The sequence below is a fragment of the Nilaparvata lugens genome, chromosome 2, assembly GCF_014356525.2.
Source record: "Nilaparvata lugens isolate BPH chromosome 2, ASM1435652v1, whole genome shotgun sequence".
NCBI lineage: Eukaryota > Metazoa > Arthropoda > Insecta > Hemiptera > Delphacidae > Nilaparvata > Nilaparvata lugens.
The window spans coordinates 7221559-7245761 of NC_052505.1; the positions used below are offsets into that span (position 1 = coordinate 7221559).

At 36.0% G+C, this 24203-nt stretch overlaps 1 protein-coding gene across 7 annotated transcripts in view; it reads right to left on the reverse strand.

The window, feature by feature from the left end:
* Positions 1-24203, reverse strand: part of LOC111047051 (protein pangolin, isoforms A/H/I/S) — a 307983-nt gene that overhangs the window by 220551 nt on the left and 63229 nt on the right. For all 7 annotated transcript variants that reach the window (XM_039420443.1, XM_039420447.1, XM_039420449.1 and 4 more), the window contains one exon: positions 21100-21172. In XM_039420443.1, the coding sequence (XP_039276377.1) occupies positions 21100-21172 (73 nt within the window). The remainder of the gene's footprint in view (positions 1-21099; positions 21173-24203) is intronic.

Genomic DNA, 24203 nt, shown 5'->3' on the forward strand with positions numbered 1-24203 from the left:
GCAGTAGCAGAAGTCTTCGGGGTGATTTATAGCATTTAATTGGGATTTTCTTTTCATAATAATATTATTTAAAAGAGGAGCAATTATTTAAGTGTCTCTATTACTACTACTATTGACAGAAACCTGAGGGATTGGAATTTTCATCACAATTATTTGATTACTCGAGTTACAACTGAATCGAGTTTGATTCACGTTTGAGAGGCTGCAAGGCTGCAAGTCTGCTCTTCGATAATCTATCAATAACGTTATCAATAACGTTATCAATAACGTCTATCAATAACGATAATCTATCAATAGCTCTTCTTTGAGCTATCAATAACGTTCTACTAAGTTTTAGTTTTATGGCAATGTCTAATAATGATATTTATAATTTCAGTTATATAGAGATACTGCTCCCTAAACAAAGAAATGTCGTTTCAGAAACTCAGGCTACAATATTGAACTATCAATAATGTTCTACAAAATTTTTATTACAATTTCAAATAATTAAATTGATGATTTGAGTTACATAAAGTTACTGCTCGATACACAAAGAAAAATATCGTATCAAAATCTCAGGCTACAATTGAGAGTTTCCTGCGAGCAAGAGCGACTTCGTTAACCGGCTGAAGAGTTGTCGACACACACAACTCCAGAAATATTCCTACCCAGTTCACCACACACGCACGCGATCCTTTGCGCACTGAAGCACACACACACGCACACAGACAAGCCGTACACAAGTCAGTCGATTTCACGCACATAAAAAGAATAAAGGAGTTGAGGAGGCTGAGGATCGAAAAGCCGCAGACTGAAGATTCTGCATCAGCCGAGCTCCATTATCACATTTCTCACCTTGCTACCAGTCGGTGTGACTCTCCCATGTTGGTGGTCGGTTGTTGCAGGTTGCAGCTACTGCTCCTTCACCATCGACTATAAATAACAGATAAGCCTTGACAACCGTAAATACACAAACAGAAATTAATCGAGCTGGAATGAAAGTCCGATTGTTTTTTACTGTTGATTATATTTATATCGGTCTACTATTGCTCGATGATGTTAGAGAGAAGGAGGATCCCTTTTACTTAGTGATGTAGTTTAGTTTGCTTGAGTCTCAAATGGAATACCAAATACATCGTGTTCTACCAAGGATTAGTATATTGGACCAAAATATTACCTCTTCCGATTTCAGAAATTCTACACATTGGTCGTTGTTTTCAGTTGGGAAGTTTTCGATTGTTCGCAGTTAGCAAGTAGTGACGAACCTGCAGATAAAGTCAGTTCTACGAAACACGATAAGCGAATTTACTAGAAAATGGAAATACCTCTCAAAAATTCAATTAACGAGGAAATGTTATGCTTCTTCTCAAATGATTAGTTCTCAGCATAAAGCACTGAGAGCTTTATGAGAGAAAAAATGTAATATTCAGTCACTGGAGCTTTTTTAAAAAGTTAACAAACTGAGGAAAAACATTTTATCGCCAATATGTAAATATGAAAGTTAATGATTACTCCCACTTCAACTATTGTTATAATTCAATGAATCTATTTGAGCCACAGGAGGTAAGATCACACTCAAACTGTGCATGGTGGGGCAACAGTAATCATATTACTGGAATTAATCAAAAATGGATATTTCAGAGGAGAGAATGCTCAAGCAGGAAGGACGAAGACGTAAAACTACTGTGTATGATTGATTTTCTTCTACTAGGAAAGTAAATAGTATACGAAACTATGAAAACATGATGTCTTGATGGTTTCACCAGACGAAAAGTTCTATAATGGTTAGTAAGCTACAATGCTGAAGATGAGCTATAATTACTGCATTTCAATCTTCAACTGCAAAGAATATTATCACGCTTTTGGAGGATAATAAATAGAGCTTACTCGATTTACAATAAATTTCTATATCATTCTGTTGCATTTGATTACTATTCTGTAAAGTGATATGTGATATTGTGCAGATTCAGGATTGTAATGTTCCTAACATGTATCACGAATATTAAGGTGAGGTACTATTGTACTTTATTCCAATTGTCAAATACAGATCTTTATATAATGCATAATCAATTATTGAACAGTAATATTATTGGAATAAAAATTTGGTATGTGTTTTGTTTGAGATCTATTACACATACAGTCACACACACACACACACACACACACACACACACACACACACACACACACACACACACCACACACACACACACACCACACACACACACACACACACACACACACACCACACACACACACACACCACACACACACCACACACACACACACACACACACACACACACACACACACACACACACACACACACAGAGAGAGACTGCCAGATGACTCTGCCAGCATCTATCCAAATTTTCAATGATAAAGTCAACAATCCAGTGGCATTTTGGAAATGTTGGTTGAGAATGGCCTGTGTTTGAATAGCAAGCACACCATGACTCATCCAACATCTTTGCTGCATCAAATGAAAGAGTCGATTTGTCACAGAGTCGGCCACCCACAAGCACAACAGCATCCCTTATCCTATTGAGATGAGAGGCTAGTTGCTTTTTGAGTGTGCACCGGCCTTTAGCAGCGTAAAGCAATAAAACGGCGACTGTTTTACAACAACCGGCCACGCTTCTGGATGTTGCGATGCGTCCCAACTCCCGACAGACCCAACAGTCAGTGCCAGTGCCAGCAACAATAAACGTTAATGAGTCGGAGCAAGACCTCTTTTCCCTCGATCCTAACCGGATAAGGAGGCTGCCAACTTTTTACGACGATGCCATCGCTAAAAAGGTCGCGCACCGAGCTAACTACAAAGGCCAACCGTCTACAATAATCGTTAGAAGATCGCCATATCGGCGATTCACCCCAACTTGTACAGGCAATTTGTAAATTAAGTGGTGAGAATAGTTCAACCCAAAGATTGTTTTGATGGCTATCGCGTGCTATTGAAATGCCGTAATAATCATTGATGGTTGGCTGATAAAAGCTATATTCATTCATTCTTACAAATTTCATTCGTTCAAAGAGAATGCATCGCACTAGAATACTCCAAGAATTCTTGGAAGTCCATGTTGCAAAGAGATAAATACACCACTTATCTTACTCCACTTGCTATACCTATTTGAGAATAATTTTTTAAATTTTATGTATGATTCTTGTTTCTTTATCTATTCTTGATTCTTGCACGACTCAACTATAGGCTAATCATAACCTATGCAAACTCATGAGAAAATGTGATGGGAGAGTAGTATTGGCTGTTGAAGCATTTGTTCCTTCTCATGAGAGTGTTAATAAGATTGAGAAAACGAATTACAGTAATGAATAGGCAAACACCTTCAAATAATATAAAAAATGACTAATGTTGGAATTAAGATGGACTAATGTCTAGAAACAATGCTATTGCAAATAATATATACTATGCTGGAACAATGCTGTTGAAAATACTTTTCTTCAAACTTGTTGACAAGTACAAACATTCCTAAAAATTTCTTGAATCGTGAATGTTCATATTATTTTTTAATGGCAAGAGATAAAATTGAACTTATTCTTGATGAACTTGGAAAAAAATATTGGGAAATGAGTGATATATTACTTTTTTATTAGAAGGAGCTTGGGACTATATTTTATGAAATTTGCATTCAGACTTGTATAACATACAAGAACATTCCACATCAAAAGAGTCAAGATTGTGTAGTGTGGGCCAGCTACTCCAGAACAGGCGAAATATACAATGTTTTAGTACGATCTTGATTTCGACCGCAGCCCAGCGATAAATACAATCAATAAAAACATCTAGTTTAAATTCCAGTTTTTTCATGTTTACACGAGTTATGGGGGAGGAGTAAGGGAGGAGGGGTAAGAAACACCCTCCCACCCCGTTACAAGCACGTTAAGTAGATTGTATCTGTTGCAGGACCGAACCGGCACGACTGGGTGGATAGTGGATGGCTCCACAAATTAGACCTGATATAGAAGGCCCGAAGCAGTCCCCCCCTCCCCCCGCACCCATCCCAAAGCGTGAACCTCTCTGAGTGGTCAACACCCGCGTCAGGACAGAAGAAACCACCACATGCCATTACCAGCTACGTTATCTCCACACAGACAGCCTCCTTCCCTCCCAGCCTCGACTTAAATCCCCGGGCGCCTCACACAACCATCCCCGCACCCCCACCCAGCAACCTTCACAATTTCTGTCGCTTTTTTCTTGCTCTATCTTACGCACCTTGTTAATCGACTCTAGCCGTCGATCTCATTCACCCATCACATTACATCCTTTTCAACCCACTTGATGGGCGGGCGGCTCTCAACCTCAGCCGTCCGTCGCCTTCTTCCACTTTTCTACAAGAAATCACTCTCCATCATAATAGTGCTTCAATAGTTACGGAAGGGAGCATCAACGCCACACTACACGCATATCCAAAATTGAAAGAGTTTTCCAATCATTACGGTATTTCATATCAATAGGTTGGTTATACATATCACTTTCCTCACGGAATAAATATTTGGCCAGCAGAGGCATTTGGTCTTGTTTGTAGTAGGGAATAGAAAGTTACAAGACTCCTTGTTATGTATGTTGCAATGTTAATTATTCCTAATTTTGGAAGACTTTCATTCAGTCTCTAAGCTGCTGTTTCGCCCGACTATGAATTTCATTTTCACCAACCTGAAAAGTTCTTGAGAATTCAGAAAACATGACCCTCCATAGTTCTCGGGGAATGCCAATTTAGGGTTTGATATTGAGGGAATCTTCAAGACCATCCCATGTCCTCAATAAACTTGTGCATCAAATCCCTGTTCTCCAAGCTGCTGTTTCGCCCGACTATGAATTTCATTTTCACCAACCTGAAAAGTTCTTGAGAATTCAGAAAACATGACCCTCCTTAGTTCTCGAGGAATGCCAATTTAGGGTTTGATATTGAGGGAATCTTCAAGACCATCCCATGTCCTCAATAAACTTGTGCACCAAATCCCTGTTCTCCAAACTGCTGTTTCGCCCGACTATGAATTTCATTTTCACCAGCCTGCAAAGTTCTTGAGAATTCAGAAAACATGACCCTCCTTAGTTCTCGAGGAATGCCAATTTAGGGTTTGATATTGAGGGAATCTTCAAGACCATCCCATGTCCTCAATAAACTTGTGCACCAAATCCCTGTTCTCGTAGCTGCTGTTTCGCCCGACTATGAATTTCATTTTCACCAGCCTGCAAAGTTCTTGAGAATTCAGAAAACATGACCCTCCATAGCTCTCGGGGAATGCCGATTTTGGGCTTGATATTGAGGTAATCGTCAAGACCATCCCATGTCCTCAATAAACTTGTGTACCAAATCCCTGCTCCAGAATTATGTGTTGCTTGTAATGATAATTTTATGGTTGTGAATGAGACAATATTACAAAAGGTTGAGTGGAAATATAAGCTGGGCTATTAATGATGAATGTATTCCAGTATTCGGTAGCGTTTTTGTCTCGGATCTTGCTATTATAATTTTTTTCACATTCATTTTTTCACAACCTGGTCTGTATTACAAGACGTCAAAGCCTTTTTGATAATGAATGTGAGAAAAATTATACAATAACAAGATCCGAGACAAAAACGCTACCGAATATTGGAGTTCTATAACATAAATCTTTGTTGAGGGGTCAATGGAATAAGGACATAATACTGAGACAGTTCCTACGGAACATGTGCAAAGTTAAGGGGTCCAGCCAGCAATTTGTAACTGGAGTAGTGAACTAATAAATAGTGCACAGATTGGAGGGGAATATAGAGATGAGAAAAAGAAAAACAAGAAGTGAATTCTGGTGACACGCATCATAAGGAGGCAGGGAGGTGACTGAGGAGGACACGAAAATCAGAGCTGTGTAAGAGATAGAGAGAGAAAGAGAAGAGAGAGAGAGAGAGAGAGAGGAGGATCGAGAGAAAGAATACTTTGATGAAGGAGGGGTGATGTAACGTTGGTGGTCAACAAATCTAGTGAGCTGCAGTTCCCCTAAACTTGACCACACACTGCAGAGGGTCCCTGTGATGCGATGACTTCAACTACTAATATCTGCTGGGAGGGCCACCAAAACTAACAGAATGATAGGAGGTGCCCTGCTGTCACTTTTGCAACAAGTAGATTGATGCCTCAAATCGACTGATACCATTCCCATTTAGGTCTCCCCTCCAGAAAATAAACAGAACTAATCTACGAAAGAAGCTGACCCCGAACTTGTGTGCATTGCATTTTCAAGAGGATATCCAAAATTGGGGAGACATAATATGGTCTGGAGCCCACTTATAGTTTCCAAAAACATGCTTTCTGGGTGGAATCGAACTAAGAAAAAGTTGAAGAATATAAGATTTAGATTAGATTAGATAGATTAGATTAGATTAGAAGAATATTAAGATTTGTTGGAAGGTGATATGGACTATATAGAGAGAAAAGCTGTTCCTATTCTGCTGATCTGTATTAATTACAGTCATTTTACTACTTCTATCCAAATCCATCCCTAATACTCTTATTCCTATATTATGGAATTATTCTAGATTACTATCAAATTAGATCGCTATTGAGAGATTATCGTTTAATCACAACACAAATATTGATTAAATGAGATTTTGAAGTTTTCAATAAGACATTTACTGAAAGAATAGTTTAGGTAATATAGTAATATCACTCTCCAAGTATCATGAAAAAGTGAGAGAGAGAATGGATATACGATTCCATACAATGGGAAATGATTATCATTTGGGGAATCACATTAATTTTGTTGTAGTGAAGTTCATGGGTTGTAGATAAGTTATGAATTACAGTATTTTCATCGAAAGTCTTCGAAAAATTCATTAGAAAAAATATTCTTGTTAAAGCTAAATACTCTTGTTAAATATCCTTATTTAGCTTAAAAAATCGTGTTTTCTTACCATTTTTGACATAAATATGAGCAAACTAATGCAAATCATCCTAGCACACATCTTAATGTGCTGTCGTATAACAGAGATGACCGATCTCACTATCACTAATACTTTAATGACACAGCATGAGAAAATAAAGTTGACAAGATATTTTTCTCATGTCCAATCTTAAGATCATCAGATAGACCTAGTTATACTTTTCTGTTATTCTAGTCGATTTATAGATTATAGTTATTCATTTCATGTGAAATAATGTTTACCTGTAATTCTAGTTCTTAGTTATTCTTTTCTGTTATTTGGTATGTGTGTTCTCGCATAAAAATGTTACTTATATGTTATATTCAAACGTTCTCATTTCAATCAAAACAGTTCATCAGTCTTGAGGTGAGAAGGTAAGTAACCTATACAACTAATTCTTGCAGAAACCTAAAAAATGAATTCATGTGTAACAATGCGATTGGAGACTAAACCCAAAATGAAAACATCCACACACCAGCCTACCAAAATAGAAAGTAGACTATCATCTGGCAACAATTCTGAGCAGAAAAAAGAAACAGTTCCAGGAAAATCTAACGACAAAAAAAAGAAGAAATCACTCTAGTGGAGTCAGAGTGAATAGAGCCACACCCTCAGTCCAAAAACCAACAGGACACACTAGTCTCTCTCAGTGCTAGAATCTATCTCTATAGAGTGAGTGTTCTAGGCTGAGATGCCCAGCTTGGAGCTCAAATGTATTCGTCGTAAATTTTCAACTGTCAGCTTGGTTTGCCCACGGTTATTCACCAGCGCTTCCCTCCCACAACACGAAAAATAGGACCATTTTTTAAATAGACGAAAACAGCCAACTTGTATAAAATTGTGATAAGGAATCTAGTGGAATATGGTGCATCAATGACTGATTAAATTTAAAATTCAGAAATGAAGTACTTGCTAGTAACAATCAAATTTTGAGGTAAACATTTCTTGTTAAAATTGGGCATTGGATGTTCCAAGATGAAAAAATAGATCTGAGTGGAAAATAGTAATTATGAAACTGAAATTATAATAAGAAATCAAGTAGGTCTTAATAATTTTTTTTTTATATTTTTATTAAGGCAACAGGTAGGCCTGAACCCATTTTGTCTCCTCTACAAAACAACATACAATTGAATACAAAGAAAAATTTCAAAAGAAAATAAAGGAAAGATACAGTTTAAAAAAGTCATTCAATCACGAAACAAGTAGAATTTTGAGAAAAGAAAATATACTATTTACAGAAATATTTGAAAGAAGTTATACCAATAAATGTTAGAGGACTCAAATTATAAAACATTAGAAACGAATCAGTGATAAAAAGTTCAACAAACAAGTAACTTATTATTAAAACACATCTTCAAGTTACTTAGATAAAAAATTATATTTATGTTTCATCATTTCCTCAATACATCAAGCAATACATTTGAAATAAATTAATTGCTCAGACATGTTTGGATAATGAAAACTAAAAGATATAGGCAAATATCAGGAATCTATTTGGAGAAAAGCACAAACATTTTTCAACACCTATGGTGTAATCTCCAGTGTTTCGATAAATCCACCACCGCATTAAAGGAATTGTTACTGTTTGTGATGAAATCATTTAAAATCCAGATAATTCAGTTTTACTCTAAAAGAACACGGTCAAAAAATTTCAAGACAGATTACAAACACGGAAAAAGAAACCTGGAATGTTAAACAAACATGAAAACATAAATTCACGGTGAAATGAGAGTCTGATTTCGTGGAGCTACGGATATAAATCAACGAGAGTGATAAGGCAACGATTCAGGAAATTTGAGAGACGGATGACGACGATTTAAGCAGTGAAAAACGATAAAGGATATTGGATGCAGAGGAGGATCGGTGTAATCGATACACCAGTAAAGGGGCAGCAACCAATGATTTGACGGTGAAGATTATTCAAGAGGACCGAGCCAGCACTCATTAATACAAATTAGAAGCGAGCCGAGCTGGCCAGCCAGTTTACACGCCCACTATCACTATTTAGTGAGTATGTATACATATTAAGTGAATGAGTGACTCCTGCTAAAACTCCCGACAATTTCTACGGCTTAATAAACACGATATATTTATTAATGCCTCATTTTTACAGCTGTATAATAAATTCTGAAATGCTCTGGATGACGAAGAATTCCACTGGCGATGAATAAAATAATGAATGAGCAGAAACTGCTACAATCGTTCTCTCACTTCATCATGCTCCTTATCAATCTTTCTCTTCTCTCTCTCTCTCTTTCTTAATCAACTCTCATCCCACTCAATGCTTTCATTCTTACACTCTGGGAAAACTCTTTCTCTCTCACTCTCGCTTGCGCTCACTCTTAATTTCTGTCTGAGTCACTCTCTCTGTCACTCTCAGGATCACAAGCAAATCGTGAAACCGGTTCAGGCGTTGGAAGGTCGCCCGATATCGCGTTACCTCGTTTACGTTAGCGTCCGCAGGGTTTGGGCCCGTGGGCTCATAGGACAGCTACGAGTCTCCACCAACTCTCAAACCGTCCAAACACAATCACACTCCGCTAAATCCGGTCGTAAAGATAATCTGATTTGAAGTGCGCCGTAAATATGACTTCTAATCAGCTATCGCACAAAAACAACAGCCGAGAATAATACTACCATACGACCTGCTAAATGATGTTAATGCTGTTTAAAATAGAAACATTATTTAGTCTTCAGGAAACGTGAACACTTGTGACGCACTTCCAGCACTGATCACTGGTTTTTATCATTATTATATATATTTTTTCTTCTTTTCCTAAAACAAAGAATTAAGTATATTATTTTCGAATGTGGTTCTCTCTTACTCGATATAGATAGAATAGAATTTAGAACAATATCGCAGGTCTCCTCGGTACAAAAAATAATTGAAAAGTACATACTAAATAGCAGGAATGATATTGAACTAGAAGGAGGCTCACATAATTGGAAAATTATTGAATGAACAGATTGATAGATTGGAGTGGAGTGGATATAGAAATATATATTCTTATAATAAAACATCAAGAAAAGTTGTTACATTCTTTGTCACCTTAATGATGAAGCTAATAATAATTAAAAGAGGGAAAAGGGGAACTGGATGAGTGAAATAATCACACTTCTGGCACCGACACAAACATTAAAACAACAGATACAGGTTACAGAATATTATTATCGAATATCAACAGATTATCTCAACTAGGTACACAAAAATTTACAGAAGATTATTAGAAGACAATTTAATAATTACTCAAATAAGGCCAACAATGATATAAAATCAAATTCAATATTTAAAGAAATAAAAAGTAGCACATTCCATGTCCCATTGTATATGCGATACCTCGTTTCCACTAACGATATTGACAACTATATAATTCAAGATTATAAAGCCAAATGTATCCTGGACAACAAAACCATTGTATCTGGAATACGGTGCATTCTACATTCTTTTCTAGAGTACTTGAACAAAACTGTGAAGATTGTAATGTGCCGAGTTGTGTAAGCTGTAGAGTGTAGAGTCTACAAAGTTCAAATGATAAATGACAATAATGATAGCGGCGGGGAGGAAGCTAGCAGCTTGGCCAGGTTGTATTCTATTAGTTCACCAGAAGTATTTTCCGTAACTCGAAATTTCTCGACAGCTATTTTGGCAACGCCGGGTGTCGGCGGAAGGCGTTCAGCCGAATATTCCGAGGAAGTTTTGTTTGGCAACTGATGCCAGCAACAAAACACGACGCGTCGCGACGCCTAGAGCAGAGCAGAGAGAAAGAGAAAGAGAGAGAGGCGCTGGCGATAGACGTGGGCTCTGTCCGTTTTATTTATCTCAGACTGCTTAATTAATGTTAGAACACACTGTAGATGCTCAATAGTGCCGTGGCCTGACGGTAGAAAAGAACAAAAGACACTTCTTTGCATATCGAAAACTCTACGTACAGCACAGACAGCAAGATGATAATATACTATCAACTAAAATGGAAGAGTAAAATGTAGCCTAGATAAATTAAACCAAGATGACAGAAAATTTACCCTAAAAATGAGCAATAACAATAATTATTTTTATTTCTCTATTAGACTGTTCCATCTATAGTCATAGGATCTTCATAATATTCTATCTCCATTGACTATGTTGTATGATCTATGTCTTGTTTTTCATTCACAAATATTTTAGAACACATTAAAACTGATGGTTGAATACGACAAGGGATAATGTGTATAAATTGGGGGTTGGAGTTTTACGCGATATTTTGTAAGGATGGTGTGTGTGTGACAGTATAACTAGAGTGTATAGTGTAAAGTGTAAATTATTTTCACTACCTATTAGGTTAAGGTAAGGTGTCTGAGACACCTATCATTGTTGAGGGCAGAAAAATGGGAACCGGAACGAAAAGAGGAATGTGGAAAGCAAACAATATTGTTAAAAGAGGTGAGAGTAGAAAAGGGTGGATGGAGGAAAAAACAAGGAACAACACTACTACGCCTACTACCAGTGCTGGGGGAAAATAGCATAGAATGAACAGAGAGGAAAAAAGAATGCAAAGAAAGGAATGAGAAGGGTTGAGTTGTATAGTTGAGATGATGAAAAAAGAGAAGAAAAACGCCCGATCAGGCAACACTGTAGGAATGCCATCGAGAGGGAGTGAGAGGATGAGTAGGAGATGATGTTTTTGGTGAGCACATTAGAATATACGGGTACTGCGCCAAAGTGGTAGTGGTGTGTGCACGCCGGTATTACTCACGCACGCGCTTTCACACTCGGTGCTCTCTGTCTATTGAAGCTGTGATAGAGTGAGAGGGTGGACTGAGAAGACAGCGTTGCCTAGTTAGCAAGGCGCAGCCCGGAGTTCCAACGTACAAGGAACAGATGGAACTCAGAGGAGAAGAGATTTAGAAGAGGAGCCTGGATCCAGAATCAGCTAGTACCCGCTCGCCTCCTCCTAACAGACCCCCCCCCTCGCAACACCCCCCGCGACTGAATAGGAACTCCCGCCTGCTAATTGCTTCCTAGCACAACCTGTTATTATTTTAACATGATTTAACGCATTATAAATTGTTACAAACCGAGAGCGAGCCAGTACAGCCAGTACATGTCAGACCCTCTTTGTCTTTTATCAGAAGCTCCCGCTATGCATGCCCAACAATACAACATGCCTCGCTGTGGTGCCATGCCACATACACATACACTGCACGCAAAATACAAACGAGAAGCTTTACTTCACTTGTTTATTTATACTATACTTCACATATATTGAAACTTCCAGCTAACATTTTACAAATATTTCGATATCATGAAATAACTTATTACAAATTATAGGTAGGTGCACATCATAAATTTCAACTACAGTAAAGAAAAAATTTATTAACTCTTGTTCTAATAGAGTACTCAATTTGAATTGTTAAATTGTTATTGAAATTACTGGAAGGCTACCCTCTTAATACTTTCCTATATGAAAATGACATAAGTGCTCGAAACTAGTTGTGTTTATATAAAAACGTGAAAAGAGGGTACTCGTAAATTCTATAATAATTAAATAACTCTTCTTCATGTATATATAATAAAGGAAAGAATTGGCTTATCCACGTACGGGACAGGAAATTCACGAATGACGCATCACGTATGAACTACTGGACTGATGAACTTGAAATTTTGCATAATGATTATTGATAACAGGCCTATTTTAAATTCTTCAAGATTTCAGCAGGTCAAGTTTTCAGTTTGTCCAGTTTTTATTTAGACCCTTGCAGAGCAAGGGTTACCTGGTAGTTAAAAAAAAGATTTGTTGAGTTGGATGGAGTGTAATAACAGTAAAATGAAATGTAAAGCTACTACTAGTAGCTCTAGTGACTACTAGTATTTACTCTAGTAATGGATTTCTTGAAGCAAGGTGAGTGGTAAGTTCTCAAAGCTTCAATATATTTTTAAATGAGTAAAGAAAAAAAAACGTTGTAAATGAGTCAAGTTAAAAAAAATCCCTTTAGACTATAAGTATATTAAAAGATAAGTTTTATTTTTACTCTTAAGCTGCGTTTACACCAAAGTTAAAAACAAAATGTTTATTTTTCTGTCCTTATAGATTCTATTAGATTAAACGGAGCTTGACAAACACAAATGCACATCATGTGTATGATTATATTCAATCTAATAGAATCTATAAGGACGGAAAAATAAACATTTTGTTAATAACTTTGGTGTAAACGTAGCTTTAGCCTATTGTGTTTTCTGTTTTGGAACCAGAATATGAATGGTCATAATAATACTGACATGATGGACTCCTTATTGATAAAACAGAATAGAACCATAGAGTGAAGATAACTAGATTATTTGTCTTTCATAGAACAACACAGAATATACATTTTTGGATGGATTGGTTGGTAGAATCTGTTTCAATTTCTTCCACGACGATCCGCTGAACATCCACACTACTATTTTGAGTTTCTGCGTAAAATGTACCCGAGACAACAGGGTGGTCCGGCTGCCCCGTAAATTAATTTGAAGCACTAATTGTGTGAGTGTCAAGTGCCACCCCAGATGAGAGAAAATCCGTTTGCCGGAAGTCGTCCTACTGGGAGCCCACTCTGCTTCCTGTGCCAGAGTAAATATTCCCCACAACACAAGGCCGATATACAACTATCGGCGGCATGACTGTAAACAACCCTTCTCTTTCGGACCAACCATTTCAAGAATCCATCCCAATCAGAATCATTATTAATATTAGTTGAGAGAGGCTGAGATATATTGCCAAGAGCCGGATTGAGAATTAAAATCAATGGGGAATATTTGAGAGAGATATGAGAGATCGTGTGGATCAGATCAAGAAATAGGAAATAGGGTTGTTGATTTTGTTATAAAAATATTATATATAAAACTGCAGATCTATTTCCAGCTGAAAAAAATATGGTATAGAACTGAGCATAATAATATTATTATTATGTATCAAATTTGCCTATTTATTTCCAGTTATAGGCTAGATAGAGCTGAGAGATCCTTTAAACATGCAGAATTACGATTGGAAACAATTTTCAACGTATGTTCTTCATGAGAAGAAATTCATTGAGTTTATAGTCAACGCTATTATTTATACGACGAATACTAATCAGGAAATAGTTGTCAGAGATTTAAATTTACATGTTTTTCTTTGACAATAATTATTTTTTATTGAAGGCAAACATTTGCATTTTCAAAATTAAAATTGAACATTTGAACTCATTTTTCCTACAGGTATTTTTCATTATTATTATTATTCTACACTTCCCAAGTAAGACAACCCCTTTCCGGTAGTTCTATCTAACCCAATTCACACACTCTCTTGGAAAATAATTATTCTATCTAAACGTAGAGAATGGTTTTCATCAAGATAAAGTTCGAATGCATGGCCTCAAAGGTCAGAGATGTCATATTTTGTCGACAGAGACATAGAAAACTCATAAAAAAGTGAAGAATACAAGTAAGTCACGTCTCAGATATTCATCGCAGCGGGCCATTGACTTAGAAGACATTTGAAACATGGAGAAATTTTAACTAAAAGACGACAAGTTCTCCTCAAAATTGGCTCGTTATACCGAGATTGAAAAGCTGAAAATTGAGAACAGTCTAAACTATGTATATTATTATTTATTTATTTGAGATACATATGGGAGCACAAGGATAATATCCCATAATTGCTCTCTTAACACATAATACGCGTAAACAATTGAAAATGCAATATTGAAAGAAATAAAACGTCTTATTATTTCTGTATACTTTATAATTTATTAAATCTGTGGAATTTTTTTGCTTTTCAGATATTGTTAGGGGAACAGTTACAATTTGATTATACCAGAGAGAGGGTATAATAAATCTTCTTATATCCACCTACTTTATCTCTGATTATACTGTTGAAATGGATTAATTTCAACTTGAAATACTAATATAAATACTAATCGAGGAGAACGGTTTTAACTACTATTATTATTATTAACGGTTTTCACTATTATTATTATCACTATTATCATTCTATAAATAATGTTAAATGTTAATAAAGATGCTGGAGCATTTTTTAACAGTATTGAATTTTCAGAGTTCAGACTGAAGCTATTTGAGTAAGATGAATATTGAGCATTGAATAAAAAGTTGTGAATGCACTACTGATCACAATTCAGTAACACGGTAGTGGGTTGACTTCATTTTATTGGCTCCCAAATGAGAGAAGCCCCGTCTGTTGGCATCCGCGCTATCTTGTACATTTTAATGGACACCCAAGTTATCGGTCCATCTCTGATGTCTCTTTGATCGGTCTCGTTTTGTCTCTCTCTACCCACTGGGCCATTCGATCCCCTTATCTTCCGACACTAGAATTATTTTAGAGATTCATTACAACGTGTTTCTCATGAGTTCGTTCATTAATCAAGTCGTAAACACAGGAGAGAATTTAATTTATATAGTTTCCCATTCGACCGATGTAGTTCCCCATGTAATAGGTGCAATAGGAGAAGATGAAGAAGGAAAAAATGAGGAGGAGAAGAAGGAGAAAAGAAGAAGAAGATGAAGAAGAAGAAGAAGAAGAAGAACTGGTTGCAACAGATGAGCTTTTTTATAACCTCTTGCTTGTATTGTAGATTCAAGTTTTGATAGTTGGACTATCAATGAGAAGATGGGAAAATTACAAAGGATATCTAATCAGAAAATTGTTGTAGTTGACTCCACTAGCCAACCAAAAATTGAACAAGTACTGTAGCAAGAAAATATATACTTTTTGGGAGACTTCTCATTCATAGCCACATTACAGTGGAAAATAAATTAATAGATTGATCTAGATTAATTATAACAGTGGTTAACTTAAGATACTAAACCTCAATTCACTTTTATAACCCCTGAAATTGAAATTTATTTATTTGCCAAATAATTTACAGACACAAAATAATAAAGTTAACAGAAGTACAAAATTTTAGAAGTATATAGGACAATATAATTTACAAGATCATGTGATAATATTAAGCAAAGTAATAATAAAATTTTGGCTCTACTGGCAAAAATAACACTTGAGAGCCAGTAGTGAGGTCAATTAAAAAGTAATTATATAATATTATGTACATGTACATAAATATAATGTATGTACAAATAGAAAACAATTTAGATTAAATGGAAACTAAATATTATGAAGGTTAATTAAATTCACTACTCTGTGTAAAATATAAATAACTGATTTAATGTCGTCGTCTTCTTGTGATTAATGTCGTCGATTAAATGTGATTAAACATATCAAACTAAACAGGTGGAAAAACATATAAAGGAATCGAAGGAAAGCTATTATTGAAACAATAAAATTACAGCTCCAGGATTGCTGAACATTCGGGGTTGCTTTGATTCCTACGACTTCGAATTTGAATATTTAATTTAGGAATAATCAGGTGAGCGGTTGAGGCCCTTCTTCTCATTCAGAAATTGCAGCTTGAGGGTGTAAAGAGGCGTGCGTGCACTTGTACGTATGAGTAATATGAGAGCAAGAATATTAGAGGGAAAGAAAGGAAGAGACCGATGGGAAGCAGGTGGAAAAGAGACGGTGGAGTGGAGAGGCCAGTGAATCAGATTGCAGGATTAGATGAAGAAGGAAGACAGGTAGATAGGGAGGTTGATGCGGATGAATTTACATTTTACCGAGCAGCCGTGTGATGCTCGGTCGCTTATCGTGTTTATGAAACCTGTTATTTGAGGCCGTAAAGAAACAATCTAACAATGGACTCGACAAATTAGCAACAAAAATAAGGGGAATAATAAGCGTAACATAATGGACCACAGCGTCATCGTACTCTCCTATTTAACTGGCCGTGCTTCAACTTAGCCTTCACCCACAGACAAGGCAGAGGCCCTCTCTCACACACCGGAAAAACTGGTCGCATTTTTTCATTCACTGCTCAAACAGAAAATTTTCCAACACTGGAAATTTTCTGCGTGACATTTGCAAAGTACCGTAATTCTATTCTTTGGAGCAAATCGTTTATGATAATTGAACAGCACTTTGTTCGGATACTTTCACTTTGTTTCACTAAAACCAAACACGTGATGTTTTTATGCTGTATATTATCACAGACAAGCACAAGTTGTATCTGTGCCATTATCTAGTCATTTATGTATCGAAGATTTATCTGTTTCTCACATCCAGTCTACGGTACTTTTTCGAGAAATCTTTGTTCAAGCAGAACTTATTTTCATCCCAAGGTTTTGTGGATTTCATATCCTGTAGTAGGCCTACTGAACCTGTATTAGTAATTATTTTCTGGAACCTAAACGTTTTTTCAAGTGGAATAATATTTTGTATGATTTGATAAGATTCAACTAGAGCTAACAAGGGTTAATCATTGGTTGAGCGCAACTAGCCAAAGAGTCCAGCAAGATTTATATTTTCCCTTTCCAATGAATAAAACTTTATATTCAACAGTTGGAATCCTCTTTCTAAGGATGACTACATGATTTTTTTGTTTAAAAAATTGAAGGAAAGAACCCTTGATTGTAATATTAATGTGCACAATCATAATACGAGGAGCTATAGAAATGTACATATTCCTCAAGTAAGGCTATCAAGGACTTTGAGAAGCCATTTTAATGTGGGAATAAGACTTTTCAATCATTTGCCATCATATGTCAGAGATCTACCTTATCCTAGTTTCAGAAAGGCAATAAACAAATTCCTAAGTGACAACCCATTTTATAGTTTGACTGAATTTTATGAAAACTCCTTCAATTAATGTTTGTCTTATAAAATACTGTATATTTTACTAATATGTTTATAAGATTATATTTGTTATTTATGAGTTACCTAGATGGTATAAATTTGTATTGAGTGGGTCTCCACCCAAATTATTAATGTAATGATTCTTTTAAATACTCTGACATTGTCTAATGCAATTTTGTAAGTGTTCTTTGACCAAAATAAATTATTTAATTTATTTAGTGCTTATACTGATTTCATGACGATTTCATCAATTCCATAAGTTAATACATTCAGTACTTGTGAGTACTAGATGATACAAATTCTACTGGAACTGAATGAAATAACGACATTGTAATTTTACTAATGACAATAATACAAACAATATTCATAAAATTTCACGTGAAACAATTCTTCAAACAGAAGTTGTACAAAGTGTACTACTAAACGGAAATACTGATGTGATCCTGTAACATCATCTTAGATAATCTAGCATGCTTTTTAAGCTGTTTCCTGCAACAATTTGAAGGTACACTGTAATCTTGGGAAATGTGATTTTTATGATTCAGTTTCTTTCTGTGCATCGCATGAGTTCTTGACAGTAAAAAGTCTTTCCGCTTCTCTTGTTGCAACCGTGGAGAAGACTTGTACTGTACTTTCTTGCTACTTCTTCATTCTTTGCCGGTAATTTACCAAGAACGAACGAGAGAGAGAAAAAAAAGAGTAAATACACCGGTAAGTTCTACAGAGCATTAAGACGGAGATGCATATGAAACAAGAGGATGATGAGTTTCTTGTTGAACACGGATACAAGTCTAATTCTCATAACAAAACTCAGTTCCCAGTCAATAAAATACATACATACACCACTGTATTTCTCATTGAATCGACTTCAATATTGATAAAACGTTTCAATGGTTAAAATGACATAGATTAGAAGCACCAGGAGGCAAAGATAAAATTCACCTTAGGGAAAGCAAAAGTTTAATGTGTACAGAAGCCAATGGTAACAAACATAGGAAATGAAAAATTGCCACTTAAAATTAGTTTAGGTAGTTCAAGTAGTTTTTTGACCTACTTCACTGTCAAAACTTTATGAACTCAACTACTCAAAGAGAACAAAACATGCTACACAACAACAATCACACATGTGAAATTCAAGGTGCCAGTTGTACAAAAGCCGGTTAAATTTTAATCGTAATTAATTTCACGATAACCAGTCAGAGAAACCTTTTATTCAAAAAAAACTCCTCTGATTGGTTCTTGGGAGTTTAAATTAATCACCATTAAAATTCAGCCGGCTTTTGAGCAACCGGGCCAAACAATTCCATTCAAACAAAGATTATTGTTTCACTCGATGGTCGGAGCTATAAGTATAAATTTGAAAACTATTCACATTTATGCATAATCTCGATTTAAACGGAGATAGATCAGCTGTTGGTTTAAACCCGGTATGAAAGACATCCTAACTGTGCCTGTTAAGGTGTGTACAGATATACGTGCCTCAAACACGCTCCACGCACGCTCCGCACTCGCTCCGCAATCGCTCCGATCATGAACGTTACGGGAGATGTTAGCTCTTCTCGCGTCCCACTCTTGCTCCCTGGTCGATCATCAATCCATCTGCTCGAGTGACGTTCGATTGCGGAGCAGAGCGAAAGTCTGAACGCACCTTCCCTTAGACCTTCCCAAATAATTTTAAAGAATTGTGTTCTCTTCATCAATAAATAACGAGCGAAGCTCGGTGCCCCGATATTTAATTTGAATATAACCATTTAATGTAATCGTAGATCAGCGTTAAACGTATATATGGCCCTAAGAATCAATTTTGAAAAACGTGGATGGTGCAAGAATTTGAGTGTGGCAAGATGTGGTATTACAGTGTTTGTTGAACAAAGTTTGGCAGAGTGGTCGCCGCCGTTATCAGAGGGAGAGACAGAGACAGAGGCCCTCGCCCTTGTTATCAGAGGGAGACAGAGACAGGGGCCCTGGTGTCAGTGGGTTCCTGCGGTGGCATTGTCAGCCGGAGTCGGAGAGAAGAAATCCGAGAAGAAAAAAGAGGAAAAAGACGGGGAAAAATGCAGTTGAGATCGTCGTCTTGTTAGTGTGTTGGAGGAGGAGGTGGAGTGGGGAAGGGGTCAGCAGACTTTTGAGAGAACTAGTTTGCTTTAACGAGAGGAGAGAAGGAGAGAGTGAATGAGAGGCTGGCTGAGAGTGAGGAGGAAGGAGGAAGGCTCTTGCTCTCTTCGCCTGTTTGAAGGTCGTTGGAAGAGCCAGAGCTGGAGTCTGGAGTGAAGAGCATACTAGCCTGAATCAAGTCCTGTACGGGTCCTTCACGGCACGGCTCCCTTCAACACGAACAAAGAACTTCCTCCGCGCTCCCGCCCTCACAACTTAAACACGTCTCACCCTCCCAAATCTCACTCCTCAATAATTCCGCCAGCTTCTCGGGTCTCGGCACCTGTTGGCTTTCTCTGTGCGCTGAGCGCCGTGTACCAGCCACCAAATTAGAGCCTTCGCCGCGACACTTTTAGCACCTGGTTACATCCATCCCTTCTGTTCCAACAAAAAAAACCACCCTCCAATCACCTCCCTATTTGCAGGTATACAGATACCATCAAATACACACCTACAGATTTATCGTGTTTTGTATCTCCTGAGAAAACTATTGTCAGTAGGTGAAAGGATAAGAAATGTGTTGTGAAGTTATGGACAACAAAGATGATTCCAAGTATAGGATCGAATTGCAATTCCAAATGATATTCACAAGGTTGTAATCGAATGATGGAATGATTATGGGATATGATAGTGCAGTAGTAGCGAACCAGAGAGTATATTATACTCTATTCTATACTCCTCTATATTCTATACCCTCTGTAGAGAACCCAGGATATATAACATTTATTAATTGTAGTTTAAGCTACACTTCCTCTATATTCTATACTCTCTGTAGAGAACCCAGGATATATAACATTTATTAATAATTGTAGTTTAAGCTACACTTTGTAGCAATAAAATGCTAATAATTGTCGAAAATATTGATTCAAGTATACAGATGGAAGAGGAAGAAGAATGCATTTTCTATCTCTCTGAATTGTTGCTCATGAGTCAACACAGGACCAGATGATTTATAATCGTGACTCAACCACATTTTTGCATACATATCGCGAGCTACAAATAACTTGAATTATTTCTAAATACAATTAAAAATTCAGAACGTGTGTAAGTAACTGATAATCAAACATTAATCATTAATGAATCAGTTGGTACGTTAACAGAGAAAGCATAGCAAATGTTTTTGCCAAGTATATGCATATACACTTTTTCAAAAAGAAGTGTATGCTTTCCCCTATGTATCTCAAGAGAGTGTTTTCAAATTCTTTGGACAAGTAGACCTAGACCTGCTAGACCCTAGATTATCTTTCTATAAAATACACTCTCTAAAGATTACATCTATTAATTCATAAGTGATTATCATTGAATTTACATTTTTTACATGAATAATTGTGCATTTTTTCTTACCAAAAACGGGACTGAGATCCGCCCTGGAGACATTTTTATTCGATGAATAACTTTGGCCCGAAACAACTTTCTCCTGTAACAAAAGTACGTTTCAAAATCATGAATTTGCCAGAAAATATTTACACAAGTTATAATATTAAACAGTTACACAATTCATAACATTGGTACAGCATAGTTGCAATTTCCATTCAAGATATTGAGTAATTCTATGAAGTCTCAAACTTATCGCACGTTTATTACAACATCGTAGATAATTCTCAATCATTACCCAGTAGCGAAAATGATAAGCGCAACCTGACTTTTCTATAATTTGTGAATAATTATTCAATCCAAGACTGAATGAAAAATAAAAATACTATCATGAACAGTGCAAGATTATAATTTGAACTGCACTTTTGTATGTATTGCACATGAAACCAGAAAGTGAAAATTTTGATATTGAGAAAAATAACGGAATTGTATTTGTGTAGAGTTTTCTTTCAATTACATTAGAACAAAGGAGATAAAGCATGACCCGAATGACAATAACGGAAGTCAAACAGTCAACAGATAAAAAAGGTCACGGACGGGGGACGGTGCGAAATAAACACCGCGAGAAAAGAGAAAGATCAATTTAGAGAGAGTGAGCTATGAACAGATACGGTAGTTGGAATATAAACAGGGCTGCTATTATAGTACTCTATTGCAGCTATCAATCAAGTAAATCACGACAGAGCAAGCCACTGAATAAATGCATTCTGGAATGTCAAGAATGCTGAAAATAGATCTTATCGGATGGAAATAGACAAAAGTAAAATCGAATTCAAGGTTGAATGAACTCTTCAAACCTACATAAATTGATGCCTGCTGAATTAAATATAATTACAAACTTTATTTAGTTTAGACAGAATCATAATTATATTGTACGTAAATTTAACGATCATTTAACTTCATAGTAATTAAACTATGGTAGCATAGTTCATGAATAATGATTATTATTTTATTTTCATTCATATAAATTTTCATTTAGAAAATACATATTGAATTTACAGTTTCCTCGCTTTCAAAAATTTCATCTTTCACAATAATTCTTGGTATTTTCATAAAAGATAGCCTAATAATGGGTATCAGTTTTACTACGGTATTTAAAATGTTGCTCTTTCCACTGAATTTTATTTTATAGAATCAAGATATGAGGGTTCAATATAAAACACCATAATGACGTAAATATGATATACCTAGCCCATACTAGTGAAATCATCTTATGATATACCTGTATTGTTGTGCTTTTAGTGTGATATAATTAATCATTGAAGAAATGATCGTTTCCAATAAATTATTAGTAGAATAAATATAATTCCATTAGTTGCAATAAATTATAAATATAAATCTAGCAATTCAATAGAATATTTATGTCTCAAAGTTTATTGTACTATAGATCATTGATGGATAGTTTTGATTGAAATTTACGTTTTAAATCCCAGTTGATCAATATTTGCGTCAAAAATGAGAGTTGAAGAGTGACACCCACCAGACATCTTGATGTTTAGAAACGATTCTTTAGGAAATGGAAGACGTTAATGACTTTTCTCTCTTTAGAATGTGGTTGTTTGTATGATCAGTCTCCAGGGCAAAGCTAAGGCTATCGGATGACTGACAACGTCTACGTATCTGGTCCATTAATTATTCAACAAATAGCAATGGATGGAAGTTTTCGATGGCTGCTGACATTCTTCAATGGTATCGGGTTACTGCCGAATTTTATCGTCCAAAATTCGAAAAGGACCGGCTTGATGACTGTTCACAAAAAATTCACCACAGATTTTTGAAAAATGATCAACAGATTTGGAGAGCCACTGAATCTGACGAAATCAATGACAAGAACATTGTCATCTTTTATTTCATATATGGAATAGTAATTCATAATGAATTACGAGATCCGTGTGTTTCAAAGTAGATAATGCTTTCAGTATATGTATACTGAAGAGTAGGCTACATTTCAGAGGATAAAACAATGTATCAGATATATATTTATAGTTTATCAGAGATTGACAATGGTGTAATAACCGAAACCGGTCTTTCTAAGTATCAATAAATCTGTGGTTTTTTGACAATTTCTTAGTCTTTTTCATTCAATATTTCAGAGGATAGTTGGTCATCGAATAACTAATTAATAGGCCTACATCATTACTCATGACCTACATTAATAAAATATTATTAGAAATGTTACTCCTATTTCAGTACCAGTATAACAAGTGGCTTGATACTACTGTACAGCACTCATATTTCCAACAATAGTATTAGTCCTAGCTCATTAGCTGTATTTAATCTACCTTGGTACCTAGAAGTATAATCCATAAAACATTAATTAACAAAAATTTTAAATATATGTGAGAACATTACTTGGGAACAGAATGTCTGGTCTAAATACATGCCTACAGTGATTATCTTGATGAAATATTTCAGTCTTAGCGACAAGTACAGTAAGTGTTGAAATAATCTAAAAATATCATGGAGAATAAAGATCTCATAATAAAATTCTAAGCACATCTCTTGCATTATCTTCATTATGGCACCTAAAAAATGTAACAAGAGTAGAAATGGACTATTATATCCGTACTGGAACATTCTGTAGGCTTCATGAATCAAGGTTCAGTGACTTATGGCAGCAGTATGATTCAAAATGATAAGAAAAACGATTGAAATTAATAACTATAAAATCGACAGTCAGCTCAGTCACTAATGATAATTAATTCTCAGACACATGGTGGGTGATTTCACTTTCATAGCATACTTAAAACACGGTGGCCCTCCATAAAATTGCAAGTTTCCTAGACGAAGATGCACAGTAGTTTTTCATTAGAAGCAATGAGCCCAATAGCAATACACAAGTACGCTTCGCAACAGAAACAGAAGCAGTAGACTGTCGGAAGCATACATTTCATTTCATTCGTTCCAGACCGTTGCTTGTAGCTCGTCCAGCTATGAGAAGGAACATAAAACGTTCTCATTATAACTTGCAATTGCCTTCAGCAGCTCGTTTTAATACGCTGTACACTGGTTGCAATGCGTTTTGGTCAGAATGGCCAAAGCAAAAACAATTGCGAATAAACCCCAACAGTTAC